Genomic DNA, 14,425 nt, shown 5'->3' on the forward strand with positions numbered 1-14,425 from the left:
CAAGGTCGCGTCTGAGTCTGACGCGCGGAACATCTCCGGGATCGTCTCACTCGACCAGCGCGCAGTGCGCACCACCACTCTTTCCGATCCGCCATGGCACACGACGAAGGACGGCAGACGGGGCTGCCATGGTGGTTGTATGCTCTTGACAAGGCACGTCCAACCTTCCGTCTCTTTCCACGCCCACGCGGACGTACTCATTTCGCAGACGAACGCAATAGTGACCACCCTCACCGGATGCTTCGTCCTGTACACAGGTTCTGCGGGTGCCGCATACTTCGCGACGGGCGCGGTGCTCTGCTCGGTGACGGTCAAGATACTCAAGCGGTTTGTGCGGCAGCCAAGGCCTGTCATCGTGAACGGCCGGCGGAAGAAGACATACGGGTGCGTACCGTCTCTCCCATCTTGCATGAGTGCAGACCACTCAGCTTACGCTACATGGGTATGGCAGGATGCCGAGCACGCACTCCGCGGTTATAACATACTTCGCGACCTATATCAGCCTCGCGTGCCTATACCTGCCTATGCACCCCTCGCTCCCCGCCTCGCGCGTCCTCCCCGTGTTTCTCGCGCTTCCTCTGGCTACGACCATCGCGGTGTCACGGATATGGCTTGGGCACCATACGTGGCCACAGGTCGGTGCGGGCTGTGTATATGGTCTGCTCTTCGCGCCCCTCTGGTTCAAGCTCTGGACGGGCGGGCTGAACGAATATGGGCCTGTGGTCGAGGACATGGTCCGATCGTATGTTTCATTTTATACCTAGCTAGCTGACGACACGGCCGTGTATGTCTTGGATTATAGACCCCCACCATACAGCTCATTGACTTGATATTGTCATAGAATCTCTGTCTAACATAGAGGCCATGATTAACTCTTGGGCGGTCTCATTGTCAAGGATATATGTGACGGCAGTCAGTTCACCACCAACGACAATGATCAATGATCAATATGCGACTAAGTATCAGCGTTACTATAATCCTACAGTATATCTGGCGGTATCACATAGGTAGCGCTACAGTATTGTACACATCACCTGTCCAACTGAGAACCGACATACAAAGTCTGTGGCACTCCAATACTAGTCGTACACCGCAATACTTGAACTTGAAATCGGGAAACGTCAGGCAGTCCACAGATCAGTCGAACGGCACAGGGCGGATCCCTGGCCCCGCCAACCGCGCACCAGGCTTCTTCGCCGCCTCAGCCTGCGCGGCCGCGAACGCCGACGGTACAGGGATACCGCAGCAGTCGCCCCACCCGTTCTGGAACTGGCCGACTCCGCCGCGCTCGGTCATCGCGTGCGTGTGGCCCCAGTGCGCATCTTCTGGGCCTGGGGCGCCGCGAGACGGCTCGGGGAGGGGCCCGTTCCATGCGAGGATGGAGCCGAAGAGGAAGTGCTGCATGACGGGGAGCTTGCCAAGCACCTCGGCCTGATACATCTTGATGAGGCCCGAGTTGACCTTGTCCCAGGTCTTGACGGCCGAGATGTCGTCGAGCATGGGCGAATGCCAGCGTAGTGACGCCGTCTTGACCTGCAGATAGATGCGTCAGTTAGTACGGAGATGCATCAGCATGTGCGGATAACGTACGGAGTTTATGAACTGGATGCAGGCGAGGTACATGTAATACTTCGAAAACTCCTCCGTGGTCTCGCTATCGTGGATTGACTTTGGGCGGATGTACTTGTGTCCTGACAATCGTCGCAGTTAGTCTCAGAGCAGTCGAGTGAGGTGGTATGGTAGCAACGCACCCCGTAGTTGTGCTGAGCCCCACAAGAATGGAAGGAAGTGGTAGTCGTCAAGCCCCCAAACTCCATGAGAGCCTGCGGGCTCTAGCCAATACGTTGATTGCAGGAGACGCATTATTTGGATATATCTGTAGGACATGTGAATTCATCTGAATTATCACTACTGCAAGGAGCATTACTCACTTCCAGAAAACCTTGATCACAAGCGCGACGTGATCGCTCTCCTGGAAGACACCCAGCTTCTCCAAGCAAATCCTGCGAGTCACGGCATATGAACATAGTTGAACAGGGGAAATGCAAAAGAGAACGTACATCCAGCAGAGAAAGTTCAGCTCCATACCGCTCCCATAGTCGATACGTGTCCTGTTGCCCCATGATTCCTGAAGGTACACACATATTTCAGGAATCGCAGCTTCTGGCAGCCCGGGGATCGACTTGAGCAACTCAGGTGCGATCTAGAGTATATATGGCCATCTGAGCCAATGTCGGGGGACATAGTGAAGACACACGCACCTCGGAGACCTTGTCATAGAATGTCCGGAAAGCGGGGTTGCCAAAGCGTGACGCCTTGTTGTCCACAGGGGGTATGCTCTTCGCAGTCTCCTCGATCTTGTCAAGCAAGCCCAAGACCGCTTGGACGCTCTGGCTCGGGATTCAGTCAGATAAGGACGGCACGCAGCGACCCAAAAGACTTACGCACAGTAGATATAGGTACGTCGTCCGTGAGCTTCACGCCGACGACGCACTCGTTGAGGGTATTGATGTACGAGAGGATCGTCGCATGCGTCTCGGACTCTTGGAACGCCTCAAGGTTCTCCTTTGTGAGGATCACCTTCCGCGGCGGAAAGTACATGTTGGTGGTCGGTTGTTGGGTGTCCGTAGTCTTGGATGCGGTTTCTGTCGTGTCGGTCATGCTGCTAAAGAAGGCGGGAGATGGGCGAGGTACGGTGGTCTGGGGAGGTCGAGGTCAAGGCTTGGTCAAGGCAGTCGGGCCTGCGCCGGATCATAAAGACGTCACAATTGACTTCCACGGATTATAAGTGATGGTAAGTAAGTAAGTTCTTGTATATGTAAGGTAATTATAAGCAACTTTGTAACTAATGCGTTGAAGTAGTAGAGAAATGGGCGTTTACAGAACTTTTCCTCCTCCCGACTCCCGAGCTCTGGGTCCGCGCCGGCAGTCTGTACTATTCTCGTTCTCGGCCTATCTCATCCCTCGACGCGCTCTCTGGTCTGGTTTCACGGGAATAAGAGGACAATGCCGACGCCAACTTCTGTCCTCCAGGCGTCGCTGGAGAAGCACAACGAGGCGTTTGAATCTCTGCTCAAACTTATTCCTGCGAAGTATTACCTGGTACAAGACGACGCAGACGCACAGGTGTGTGTTCAGACTACCGCAACGACACAGATACATCAAGATTCAGAGGAGAGGGTTGACTGGTATGTGTATAGTATGCGTCCAAGTACCAGAAGAACAGCAAGAAGCAGAAGGCTCCGAAGCAAGCTATCAAAGAGGCCTCCAAGAAGGCCAAGAAAGACAAGGTATATCTACACAGTACAATCGTTTTGTACTCTCTGTAACGCACCGCACCGTGCCAGCTTGACCCCGCAAATAACAAGACCATCATCGACATCCAAAACGAAGCAGCAGCAGCGCGCGCCGACGAGGACAAGCCCTCAAACCGCAAGGGCAAGCGGAAAGCTGCTGCGATGGAAGGAGACGACTCGGACTCGGACGGCGCGATACACCTCGATGCACCCATGTCCGACGACGAGGAATCTGCCGTGGAGGACGAGGACGATGCAGAAGATGCGATGGACATGGACGCGGATGCTGCCCCAGTACCCATGCCCGAGTCTGGTGGTATCCAGGCGTTGAGAGAGAAGTTGCATGCGCGGATGGCGCAGCTCCGGAACAAGGGCAGGGGCAGGTATACGGGTGGGGACGGCGGGGAGCCAGGGAGCAGAGACGAGTTACTGGAGGAGCGGCGGAGACAGCGCGCAGCGATGCGCGAGCGGAGGAGGAAGGAGACGAAGGAAAAGATCAGGCGCGAGGAGGAGCGGAAGGGCAAGGGCAAAGACAAGGGCAAGGAGAAGGAAAAGCAGCAGCAGCAGAAGGGGCCTCAGACGAAGGTGCGTACCCCTCACTACTGAAATTTCGTCCGAGCAACTGAACAAACCGTCCTACGTCTTACTACACAGACCCAGTTGCTCGTTCCAGACACCGACAAGCCCGCACACCAACACCCAAATTCAAAATTTACCTCTGTCACCTTCGCTTCCTTGGCCTCTGCCGGGGCGTCCTCCTCGCACGCAAAGGCAAAGGTAAAGAAGAACCTCCCAACGACCGCGTCGAACCCTGTGCAAGCACTCTCGCAACTCGTCGCACACAAGGAGAAGCTTGCGGCTCTGCCGGAGGAAGAACGCGCTGCACGTGCGGAACGAGAGAAGTGGGACAAGGCCAGTGCACGCGTCGAGGGCGTGAAGGTGCACGACGACGAGGCGCGGCTGAAGAAGGCGGTGAAGCGGAAGGAGAAGCAGAAGGTCAAGAGCAAGAAATCTTGGTACGTTGCTTGCACCCTTCTCCCCGACTATTGCTCTGTGTATGGCTAACCCGTAATCACCGCAGGGACGAGCGGAAGGAGCAGGTTTCTGCCTCGATGGCTGCACGACAGAAGAAGCGCGCGGACAACATCGCTTCACGCGCAGAGCGGAAGAACGACAAGCGCAAAGGTCTCAGGACGAAACCGAAGGACAAGGGGCGGCCAGGGTTCGAGGGCAAGTCCTTTGGCAAGGGCAAGCCTACGGGCAAGGCCAAGGACAAGGCCAAGAAGTGAACGCTATGCCACAGACCTCTTGTATAGCATTTCTTCGGTCTTGTCGACGTCCAGTACTTGCTCTTCTCTCTTGCGCTATTCCTCGATCAGGCGTGCATATCCGTTTGTCCCAGCTTGCGTGATGATTTGGTCTGCACGAACAACTTGCGCTCGGCTGACAGAAATCTTCGATTGGCCCTTCTGGTCGGTGAATAGTGTAGTGATGCGCGCAAACATACCCACAAACGGGATAGCTGCAAAAAACGTACTGACGGGTCGTTGCTGAAGTCAGCCTCTCAAGCACTCCCAGGCATCGGGCTGCTTCATGCTCGCTGCAGTTTCTCGCGTTCAGATCACAAAGAGAGTACATTCTCAATTCTCGTTCGATTCATTGACTCCATTATCTAGAACATGCCAGAGCGATACAATGTTGGGTGTGGGGGAATAATGTTACAATGATGAGGGGGAAATCAGGGTCGTCAAGGGCGTCAGTAACTCGAAGGTCGAAGGTAATAGTACGTATGCGGAGTCATGCTATCCGGACAGTTATACTTCACTATCTGCTATGAGATGATGGATGGTAGAGGAGGGGAGCGGGAATCGTGGCTAGTCTGGTATCCAATGCTACAGTATCCAAAGAAGAAAGAGAGAGAGATAAGAGAGAAATAGGAGAGGAAGAGAACGGGAGGTGAAGAGGAACACTTAGTCGCTCATCCACTCGCCGCCGCTCGCGAGCTGCGCAAAGACACCGCGCTTCTCCATGAGCTCCTCGTACGTCCCCTGCTCGGCGACGACACCGTCGTGCACGACCAGGATACGATCGCACATGCGCATCATCGCGAGCTTGTGGGTCACGACCAGCGTGGTCCGCCCGACCTTCGCCTCCTGCAGCGTCTCCATAACCGCCGCCTGGTTGGCCGCGTCGAGCGCCGACGTGCACTCGTCGAGGATGAGAATGCGCGCGGGACGAGCCAGCGCGCGCGCAATCTGGAGGCGCTGCGCCTGGCCGCCGGAGATGAGCGACGCGTTCTCGCCGACGGGCGTGTCGTAGCCCTTTGGCAGCGACTCGACGAACTCGTGGACGTTCGCGGCCTTCGCGGCACGGCGGATGTCTTCCATCGAGAGCGACTTGTTGCCGTACGCGATGTTCTCCGCTATCGAAGCGTCGAACAGGTTCGGCTGCTGGCTCACGACAGAAACGTGGTCGCGGAGGTAGTGGACATCGGTCGAGCGCAGAACGTGGGGTCCGATCGCGACGCAGCCGGTGCCGGGCTCGTAGAGACGTTGCAGCAGCGCCGCCATCGTCGACTTGCCACAACCGGAAGAGCCAACGATCGCGACACATTCATTCTCGCGGATCTCGACGAAGAGGTTGCGGAGGACAGGGACGTCGGGACGTTCGGGGTACGAGAAAGAGATATTGGTGAAGGAGACGGGGCCGGAGAGGTCGGGGGTGAGGATGCCCTGGGACTCGTCCGTTGTGGTGGAGAGCTTCAAAAGACGGTTGAAGTCGCGGGTGGCGCGAGTAGACTTGGCAATACGGTGGGCTGTAGACATTGGTTAGCATCTGTTGCAGAACACAACAATATCCCAAGCGACTTACTGAACGCCATGAGCTGAGAACCAATAGAAACGGAGAAGACGACCAGCTGCAGAGTTTGAATCATCTGCAGATACGAATAGGTGCCCTTGGCAATAAGAACGGCGCCAACGTAGAAGAGAAGGGCCTCGGCGAGGTAGATGAGAGCGCTGGCGACACCGTACGTGCAGCCCTCGACGAATGCACCGCGCACCCCAGTGTGGTGTGCAGAGTCGACCGCAGCATCAAACTTCTCCTGGAACGCGTCCTCGAAGCCCATCGCACGGATCGCACGGACGTTGGAGATAGCCTGGTGAATAGCACGTTGAACATCTCATGATAACGCTAAGAATAAGTAAATGCACTTACGTCGTAGTACTGCTTCGCAACCTCCTCACGCGCACGCTTATTGCGCACCTCGCACTTGGAGACCAAGTTTGACTGGAGCGCCATGACGCCAGCGAAGACAGGGGCGATCGCGAAGCCGACAAGGGTGAGCTGCCACCCGCGGACCAGAGCCCAGATGAGCCCAACGCCAAGCATGGCGGAGACGACGAGCGACTGGCAGAGCACGCTCGCGATGAGAGCGCGAGCATCGTCGCCGTCCTTGATCAGGATCTGGACGAGGCGGACGGGGGCGTTCTCCGTCTTGTCGAACCACTTCTTGTCCTGCGCGAGGACGCGCTTGAAGCAGACCTCGCGGATGTGCGTCACCCAGTCCATCGCTGCGTTCTCCATGATAAAGATCTTGAGGCCAATGAAGAGGCCATCCGCCGCCGCAACTGCGAGCACGATCGCGCCGTAGATGTTGATGATCGACACGTTGCGCGCGCCGTTCGAGACCTCGTAGAAAAGACGCGAGAGGAGGTAGGAGAAGAGCGGGGTGATCGTGCCGCTGGCGACACAAACGAGCATTCCGAGGAGGATGAGGGGCTTGTTGGGGAGGGTGGGGTAAATGTCGCGGATGAGCTGCCAGAAGGAGACCTCAGCCTCCTGCTGGACGGGTGCCTCCTCAGGCACGTCCTCGGGCTTCTCGACGATGACAGCGTCGAGGCGAACATCGCGCGTGAAGTTGCGGCGTTGCTCGTGGTAGCGACGCTGGCTCGCGAGAGTCGCGCTGCGTTGCATTGCGGCCTTGTCCTTCTCGAAAGCCTCGTCGTCCTCCACCATGGAGTGCGTGAAGGACCGCGGGGAGCTGCAGAGCGTCGGGGAGGTAGGGGTGAACTGGAGGCTGCGCCGGTTGCTTGCGGTAGTAGGGAGTGGGGCGGGGACCTCGACAGCGGGGATGTCGATGTGGAGGGTGCGCCTGCGGAACTTCTTGTCCTCCTCGGACTCGCTGGTGACACCAGCGAACGCTTCAGGAGGCACGAAGCGGCTGACGGGGCGAGACTCCCGATTGACGGCAACGGCGGGGTCGTTCTTGGTCAGTTCGGCGATAGCATCGAACATCCAATTACCGAGAGTGAGAGGGCGGAAAGTCGACGGCGCGATGCTGTGATGACGGAGTGCCTGAGTGCTCATCTTGACAGCTTCAAGCTCCTCTTGCTTCTCCTCATCCTGCTGGTCGAGGATGGCCTCGATGGGAAGCTCATCGTCCTCGTCAAGGTTCTTCTCCTTGAAGCCGCCAGTCGCATCCTGAGTGCGCGCCATGCGGCTGAACTCGCTCTCAAAGGACTCCAGCTCATGGCGGAAGCCTTGCTCAACAAGCTGGCCATCCTTGAGGACGTGAACGAAGTCGTCTGAGCTGATCTGGGAGAGGTCGTGGGTAATGACAATCGTCGTCATGTTCTGGCGCCAGCGCTTAATCGCCTCGAAGACGAGAATGCGAGAGGTCGCGTCCAGCGCGGACGTCGCCTCATCTGCAAGAGTGGTCAGCCCTGGAGGTCAAGGCAAGGCATGATCGAGACCTACCAAGAATAAGGACAGTGGGGTTACGCAAAAGCGCACGCGCAATTGCCAATCGTTGTTTCTGGCCGCCGGAGAGGTTAGCGCCGTTGTTTCCCAGTTGCGTGTCGTAGCCATCGGGGAGGTCGCGGACGAACTCGTGCATGAGGGCGGCGCGACAGACCCTGATCACCTCCTCACGCGTCACGTCAGAGGGCTTGCGAGAGCTTCCGGGGCCCGCGAGACCCATCGCGACGTTGTCATGCACTGACATGTCGAAAAGGATGCAATTCTGCGAGACGGCGGCAATGTTCGCGCGGGTAAAGTCCTCGTCGAGGAAGCCGAGCTCCTGGTCGTCCAAGAAGATAGAACCGCTGGTCGGGTTGTACATGCGCAAGAGAAGCTGCGCCAGCGTCGACTTGCCCGACCCGGATCCGCCGACGATGAAGGAGGTCTCCTGGGGCGGGAGGAAGATGGAGATGTCCTGGAGGACCGGCACCGTCGGACGCGACGGATAGGCGAAGGAAACGTCGCTGAGCTCGAAGTGTCCACGGCAGTGGGAAGGACGAATCTTGCGGAAGATCGACGGGCGACGGTGCGACTTGGTCGGCGACAGAAGGACACCGCCGTAGGGGGTGACGTTGGACTGAGACTGTGCCAGCGTCATGAGCGCGACCATCGCAAACTTGCCCTTCGTGAGGACGATGAGCTGCGGAATGCACATCTGCAGGTTGCTTGTCGCGATGAGACACGCCCAGAAGACGGACATCACGGTTCCAGGGGAGATGGTACCGTCGCGGACGAGCTTCGAGCCAAACCAGAACGCCTGAACGAACATCGCCATCATGACGAACTGCGACGCACAGGTGCTGATGCCCCAGACGGCATGGCACTTGATAGCGGCACGGCGGATCTTCTCGAGTGTGGTCGCAAGCTGCTCCTCCTCGTGAGTCTCGGCGTTGAAGGCCTTCACAGTCGCAATGGCAGCAACTGCACGGTCGACGAGAGTCGCAGCGGATGCACTGTGAGAGCGCTCAGCGGCCAGACGAGGGCCGACAAAGCCTTGGGACAGAGTCTGGATGATCATGAGCAGGGGGACGGCGGAGAGAATGACGAGAGTCAGCGACCAGGACCAGACGAATGCCAACACGAGGGACGTCAGGAACGTAGTCGTGTACTGAATGACCATGCCCGCTGCGAGCGAGGAGGCCGCGCGAACCTCGTCGGTTTCCCTGCACCAGAGTCAGCGCCACTCGCATTGTGTCAAAGAATAAACTTACCGAGCAAAGTTCGCCATAAGACCACCAGCGCCGATGGGGCCGTCGCCCTCAACGGCCTGCACGGATTCTTCGGAACCCATCTTGGTGTCGAACCAGACCATGTCCTTGCGAGTGACGGCCGAATAGATCTTCTTACGGATAGCCACTAGGTTGCGCTCACCGGTCCAAATCCAGAGACTGGAAGTCACGCTACTGAGGGCGAGTGCGCCGACAGCCAGACCAACGAGCTCAATAGCTGCGAGGCCGACACCGCGGAGCAGTGCGTGCTTGGCCTCATCGGAGGGGTTGGGACCGGTAGGGAATGCCGCAAAGGAGTCAAAAGACCGACCGATGACATAGGTCATGAATGGGGCGACGCCACCCGCGAAGAGGGAAGTGAGAATGGCGGGGAGGATGAGCACGAAGAACTCGCGGCGGGAGAGAAGGGAGAAGAGGAGAGGGATGGATGGCTGTGGAGGTGGGCATTGTGCGATGGAAGCCGTAGACTCTGCCGGTGCGTTGAGGGTGGACGCGGATTGAGGGAGGTGGAGTGAAGATGCGTTGGTGGAGGTCATGCTGGTCGTAGAAGTCGTATCGGTGTCAACGACGAGGCTCGTCGGACGACGCATCTTGGATGCAGATAGGGAAGACGAAAGGAGAGACTGGAAAGGAGGTTGTTCCGCAGAGTGAGACCATGGCTTTTGTCCATCGTTTTGTTCATTGAGACAATCGTCTTTGCAGAAGGTGCACACAATAGCGCGAATAGCCGCCGGCCATTGTGTCGCGCGCGTCGGGTACGCGCCCACGTGGCACACAATAGCACATCGGGCCGGCGCTTACCAAAGTCTTATTGTCACGATCAGGCACCCGCTTGCCGCTCCCACGGTCGGCCCGACCTCCTCATTGACCCCCGCCGCGTCCTCGAAGTCGTCGAGCGCAACGTCGACACAGCGAGCACGTCCCCTGGGTCGCGATAGAGAGGATGTTCGCGGCGGTCTGAGCGAAGGCCAGTACAAAGAGCGCTCACCTGAAGTTACAGTTGAAAGACGGGCCGTCATGTAACATGTTTCACACAAGAGGCAAGGATTGGTCTCTCCTATCGAGTTACTGAAACACATACTTCACAGGCTGCTCAAAACGTTCGATGGATGACTCACTGTGAGATATCCAGGTCGATATAGCGAGGAAGGGTGAGAAACCGGTTCAGTATAAGTGCTATCTTCCATTAACTTCCCAGATACGGTAACTGCAGCCGACGTGTGCAGGAAGAGTAGACGGGAGCTCTTTATGTGAATTTGAACGCGGAGGGCGACGGGGGCATATGAAAGTGGGTGGGAAGGTGAGCGCACTCGAGTTGAGCGGCATGTATGTATATATATTGCGCTGAGGGACTTCTGAAAAGTGTACAGAATATCGTCGCGATGATATGACGTTGATTCCCAGTGACGCAGAACTCACCTTGACCCTTCAATCGCGCTCCTTGAAAAGCATATTGAGTTCGGAAAGTCGAAGCGTCATCTAATGGATCCCACGTGACCGTGCCCTTGCCAAATACGGCGAGTTTGTGGCTCCCTCTGGGCGTCTGTCCTCCACCACTGGCAGGTGTCGCCGGTTGGTGAGCTTGCTTTGAAACACTGAACCCCCGCCCTTTGCACTAAACAGATCATTTCGGGTACAATATTATGTCTCAAGATATTACCACAACGCACACTACGCTTCAGCAAGGCCCCCCTTGGTTTCAAGTTCCAGGAACTGTATACCAGGCTTGCGCCGAGACGTACTCCATACGAGAAGCGTGTATAGGAAGAAAAGGGAGCTATGTCGTGCAGAGTCAGCAAGCGACTATTTCCCGACAGAATCACATGGAGTCCACTCGGGCACTGAGAACTGAGTCAGGCAAAGGGGATCCCTGATTTATCCCAATACGTCGAGCGTACACCATAAGCACCACCATCAAGACCAAGACAGAGATACAAGTTCCTTCACCTATCCCGCAGACGCGTGCCACGCACTCCATTACTCCCTCTGACACTGGTCGATCATATACTGCGGGATGTCGAACTTGGCGCTCTCCGACGGCAGGACGTTGAGCTGGAACAGCAGCCCAGCAGCCTGTTACGAGTGCGCAAGCGAGTAGTAAGCAGCCGCTCGCGCCACGCAGAGCCCGCCTGACGTCGCGAGAACGCGGAGGACTCACCATGTGCCACTGGATGTGACAGTGGAATGGCCAGAAGCCGGGGTTGTCGGCGACGAAGCGGAGGATGACATGCGTGTATGCGGGGATGACCAGCGTGTCCCGTCTACATAGTCAAGTAGCAAGTGAATAAGGAAACGGCAGTGCGAAGGAAGGAGACTGACTGCATGGGGTGTCTGTTGTCGACTGCCCCGCCTTGGTAGCGTCCCGCACCTGACTGCATGATCCAGAACTAGCCGCGACCGGGATGGACATGGCGTTAACATCTCATACGGGAATCGGAAGCATGGAACGCGGCGATAAGCGGACGCACCTTCTGCCCGTGCAAATGGAAGGGGTGGTCGCCGTCGTCGAGGTTGTCGATGATCATGTCGACGACGTGGACCTCATCTATGGTCGTGACGAGCTGCGAGTCCGCAAGCGTCGCAGAACCGTCTGCAGTGTTGTTCCCGAGGTGGGAGAAGAGGCTTGACGTTTTCTGGAGTGGCTCCCATGACTGCAGGCGATTGCCCGCGGACGTAAGTGAATCGGCTGCGAGCCAAATTGACGCAACTGGTGACAACGTACGGTGCTGTTGATGAACGAGAGGAAGCGCGACAGGTAGTTCGGCCCGCTTGCGTATTGCATGGAGATGGTGAAGTACACGCTGCTGTAGAGGAAGTCAGGAACTTGCAAGCGAGGATTGTAGAGCTATCTTCCACATACAATGTCGAGTTCGGAGCTGGTCCTCCTCCGGCAGGTACCAGGTCTGTTGTGTCCAGATCGCCAGGAGCGCCGTCCGGAAGGCTGGGCGGGTTATCTAGAAGAGCAACGTCCGGAACCGTGTCGTTGTCTACACCGTAACGGATGATTCCCCGGATCTCAGTCTGTACTCCAGGGTTGTCATACTGTGACATACAGGTCAGACAAGGCTGCTTGCTCAGTCGCAGCATAAGACCTACCGTGAACGCGTCCTGATCGAGCGCCGAGCGGAACCAGTATGCGCCGGCTGTCTGGTTCGTCCTCAAGAGAACGCTGTACCGCTGAGCGACCGCAATGGACAGGCTCGACACTGCGAAAGGCTCGACTGCCGTTCCATCAGCCTCGATAACCTCCAGTGTATGGTTGTCGACAGAGAACTGCATCCCGACGAAGCTGCCGGTGTTGATGAGGCGCAGGCGGTATGTCTTATTGGGCTCGAGGGTGACGTTGAAGAACGAGGTGTTGGAGGAGCCGTACTGTCCGACACCGTTGATCGTTCCTCCATCTGGGACTGGCTCGTTCCCCGGAGTACCGTCGATGCCTCCTGGCGTGAAGTAGAGGTTGAGTAGTTCCGGGGAGAAGCCATGGTAGAGATCAGCGAGCTGCAGAGCAAGATCTCCATCGTATGTCGGTACCGACTCGTTCTTGGCGTGGACGATCACTGGAGGATGGGAGTCGGTGAGTGCATAAATCTTTATCTATGGTGCGAAACTGAAGCATACATGCACCAGTGATGCCATCCGTGTATTGTGTTCCAGCATCTGCGTTCACATCAGCAAAGCAACTCCCACACATCCCTTGCGATTCCACTTACGGGAATGCCACCAAGTGCTCCCGACATAGCCATCGAACTGCGCGCGTAAGCATATCAGGGAGCAACTCGCGTAGAGAGGGTAACCTCCATACCGTGAAGTTGTAGACCATCGACTCGCCGGATGGGATACCGCACTGAGTGATGGCCATGGATCCATCATAGTAGTTCGTTCCTCGTCTACGATACAGATCAGACTCGCAGTACGCAAAAAGGAAGCTCCTCACTTACTGATATAGACCGTGCCAGTGGATAGTCCTACACCAGATACACGTGAGTGAATTTTGCGTCCACAAAGGCCGTGGGAGACTCACGTAGAATTCGGCATTTTATTCGTGACGTTGACCACGATCCGATCTCCAGTGTTTGCTTCGATCGTGGGCCCCGGGTACTGCCCGTTCACGACGAGCATGCGCTTCTGAACGCCATCCGGGGTGCCCATACGCTCCTCGACGACGAAGTCGTACGTGCGCGTCGTTGGCGGGTCGTTGACGATGTCCATAGACAGAATCGCGTCGACAGACTTTGGAGTCGTGGCATTCTGGAGTTTCGTCGTGGTGTTCCCGCTGGGATTCGAATCCGCAGCTGCCGAAGATTTGGAGTGTCTTAACCCAAGCCCCAGTCCCAGGCCAAGTGCCAGTCCCAAGATAACGACCACCGCAGCTACGGCGGCTAGGATGATGATGAGCGGCCTTCTGGGTCGTCGGCCGGCGCCTCCAGGCCCGTTGGTGCTTGCAGGCGCATGGTCGTGTGCAGTACCCTTGGATTCATGCGAATCGGAAGTCCCTGGCATGATGGTTCTTGGAGCGGGGGCTCGAGGGCGACGAGGGTGAAACCATCACAGATTTATGGGCCGCTCGGCTTCGCGCACGTCGGAACGGCTGGCAGAAAGACGCGGGAGGGGGGACCCAGTGGGGGAGCCGCGGCGTCGAGCATCAAGGTACAGAACCTGCAGAACAGTGCCGGGGTCGACATATGGAGGGAAGAGGCCACGTGCCATGCGGAACGGCAAGGACGATCCTATAATAGTGACGAACGTGCTTCGACTGCTCCGCAAGGATGTTGACTTCGTCCTGGACTGCCGGTTGGGCGCATCGTTCTTGGTAGCCCTTCATGCTTTTCGGAGCCCTGAAGTGAATCGGCCTGATTGCTAGAGATTCAGATGCTACTTCAGGGTAGACCGTCACTCAATACCGGCCAGTATTAGCCTGAACGCGCCAGCACTGTAATCTTCAACATGCCAGCAGGAATAGACAATGCCTCGTGTTCAGTGCATCTGAAATAGGTGAAATGTCGTGCTGGCGGAAGCGATGAGCTAGGTGGACATTAGATGGCAGATGTATGGCAGCAGGACGGAGTCGTGTCCAGCTCACGGTGGTTTACGGGAAACCGG

The 14,425-nt window shown here is 57.0% G+C and overlaps 5 protein-coding genes across 5 annotated transcripts; 2 read left to right on the forward strand and 3 right to left on the reverse strand.

Moving 5' to 3' along the window:
* Nucleotides 1–44: 44 nt before the first annotated feature.
* Nucleotides 45–1,094, forward strand: L226DRAFT_485273 (PAP2-domain-containing protein). Its single transcript, XM_067677102.1, has 3 exons — nucleotides 45–153; nucleotides 209–384; nucleotides 452–1,094. Exons 1-3 carry the CDS (start codon nucleotides 94–96, stop codon nucleotides 762–764), a joined length of 549 nt encoding a protein of 182 aa, XP_067536686.1. The 5' UTR covers nucleotides 45–93; the 3' UTR covers nucleotides 765–1,094.
* On the reverse strand, nucleotides 847–2,725 carry L226DRAFT_506940 (Phosphotyrosyl phosphatase activator). The gene is made up of 7 exons (XM_067678105.1): nucleotides 2,449–2,725; nucleotides 2,262–2,390; nucleotides 2,061–2,203; nucleotides 1,932–2,003; nucleotides 1,752–1,876; nucleotides 1,591–1,691; nucleotides 847–1,533 (listed from the first exon to the last, which is right to left on the reverse strand). Exons 1-7 carry the CDS (start codon nucleotides 2,659–2,661, stop codon nucleotides 1,138–1,140), a joined length of 1,179 nt encoding a protein of 392 aa, XP_067536687.1. The 5' UTR covers nucleotides 2,662–2,725; the 3' UTR covers nucleotides 847–1,137.
* Nucleotides 2,726–2,881: 156 nt separating this feature from the next.
* Nucleotides 2,882–4,955, forward strand: L226DRAFT_397241 (SURF6-domain-containing protein). Its single transcript, XM_067674536.1, has 5 exons — nucleotides 2,882–3,126; nucleotides 3,201–3,290; nucleotides 3,348–3,881; nucleotides 3,951–4,312; nucleotides 4,378–4,955. Exons 1-5 carry the CDS (start codon nucleotides 3,007–3,009, stop codon nucleotides 4,583–4,585), a joined length of 1,314 nt encoding a protein of 437 aa, XP_067536688.1. The 5' UTR covers nucleotides 2,882–3,006; the 3' UTR covers nucleotides 4,586–4,955.
* L226DRAFT_506945 (P-loop containing nucleoside triphosphate hydrolase protein) lies at nucleotides 4,918–10,022 on the reverse strand. The gene is made up of 5 exons (XM_067678106.1): nucleotides 9,308–10,022; nucleotides 8,055–9,259; nucleotides 6,513–8,002; nucleotides 6,168–6,453; nucleotides 4,918–6,111 (listed from the first exon to the last, which is right to left on the reverse strand). Exons 1-5 carry the CDS (start codon nucleotides 9,913–9,915, stop codon nucleotides 5,267–5,269), a joined length of 4,434 nt encoding a protein of 1,477 aa, XP_067536689.1. The 5' UTR covers nucleotides 9,916–10,022; the 3' UTR covers nucleotides 4,918–5,266.
* Nucleotides 10,023–11,302: 1,280 nt separating this feature from the next.
* L226DRAFT_461058 (multicopper oxidase) lies at nucleotides 11,303–13,825 on the reverse strand (the record flags this gene model as incomplete). Its single annotated transcript, XM_067675630.1, has 12 exons — nucleotides 11,303–11,398; nucleotides 11,484–11,586; nucleotides 11,645–11,712; nucleotides 11,794–11,976; nucleotides 12,048–12,129; nucleotides 12,186–12,367; nucleotides 12,422–12,882; nucleotides 12,944–12,982; nucleotides 13,036–13,072; nucleotides 13,128–13,212; nucleotides 13,264–13,290; nucleotides 13,347–13,825. The coding sequence occupies 12 exons, from the start codon at nucleotides 13,823–13,825 to the stop codon at nucleotides 11,303–11,305; spliced, it is 1,842 nt and encodes a 613-aa protein (XP_067536690.1).
* Between the last annotated feature and the right edge of the window lie 600 nt (nucleotides 13,826–14,425).

The sequence above is a fragment of the Lentinus tigrinus genome, assembly GCF_003813185.1.
Source record: "Lentinus tigrinus ALCF2SS1-7 unplaced genomic scaffold L226scaffold_9, whole genome shotgun sequence".
In the NCBI taxonomy this organism is placed as follows: domain Eukaryota; kingdom Fungi; phylum Basidiomycota; class Agaricomycetes; order Polyporales; family Polyporaceae; genus Lentinus; species Lentinus tigrinus.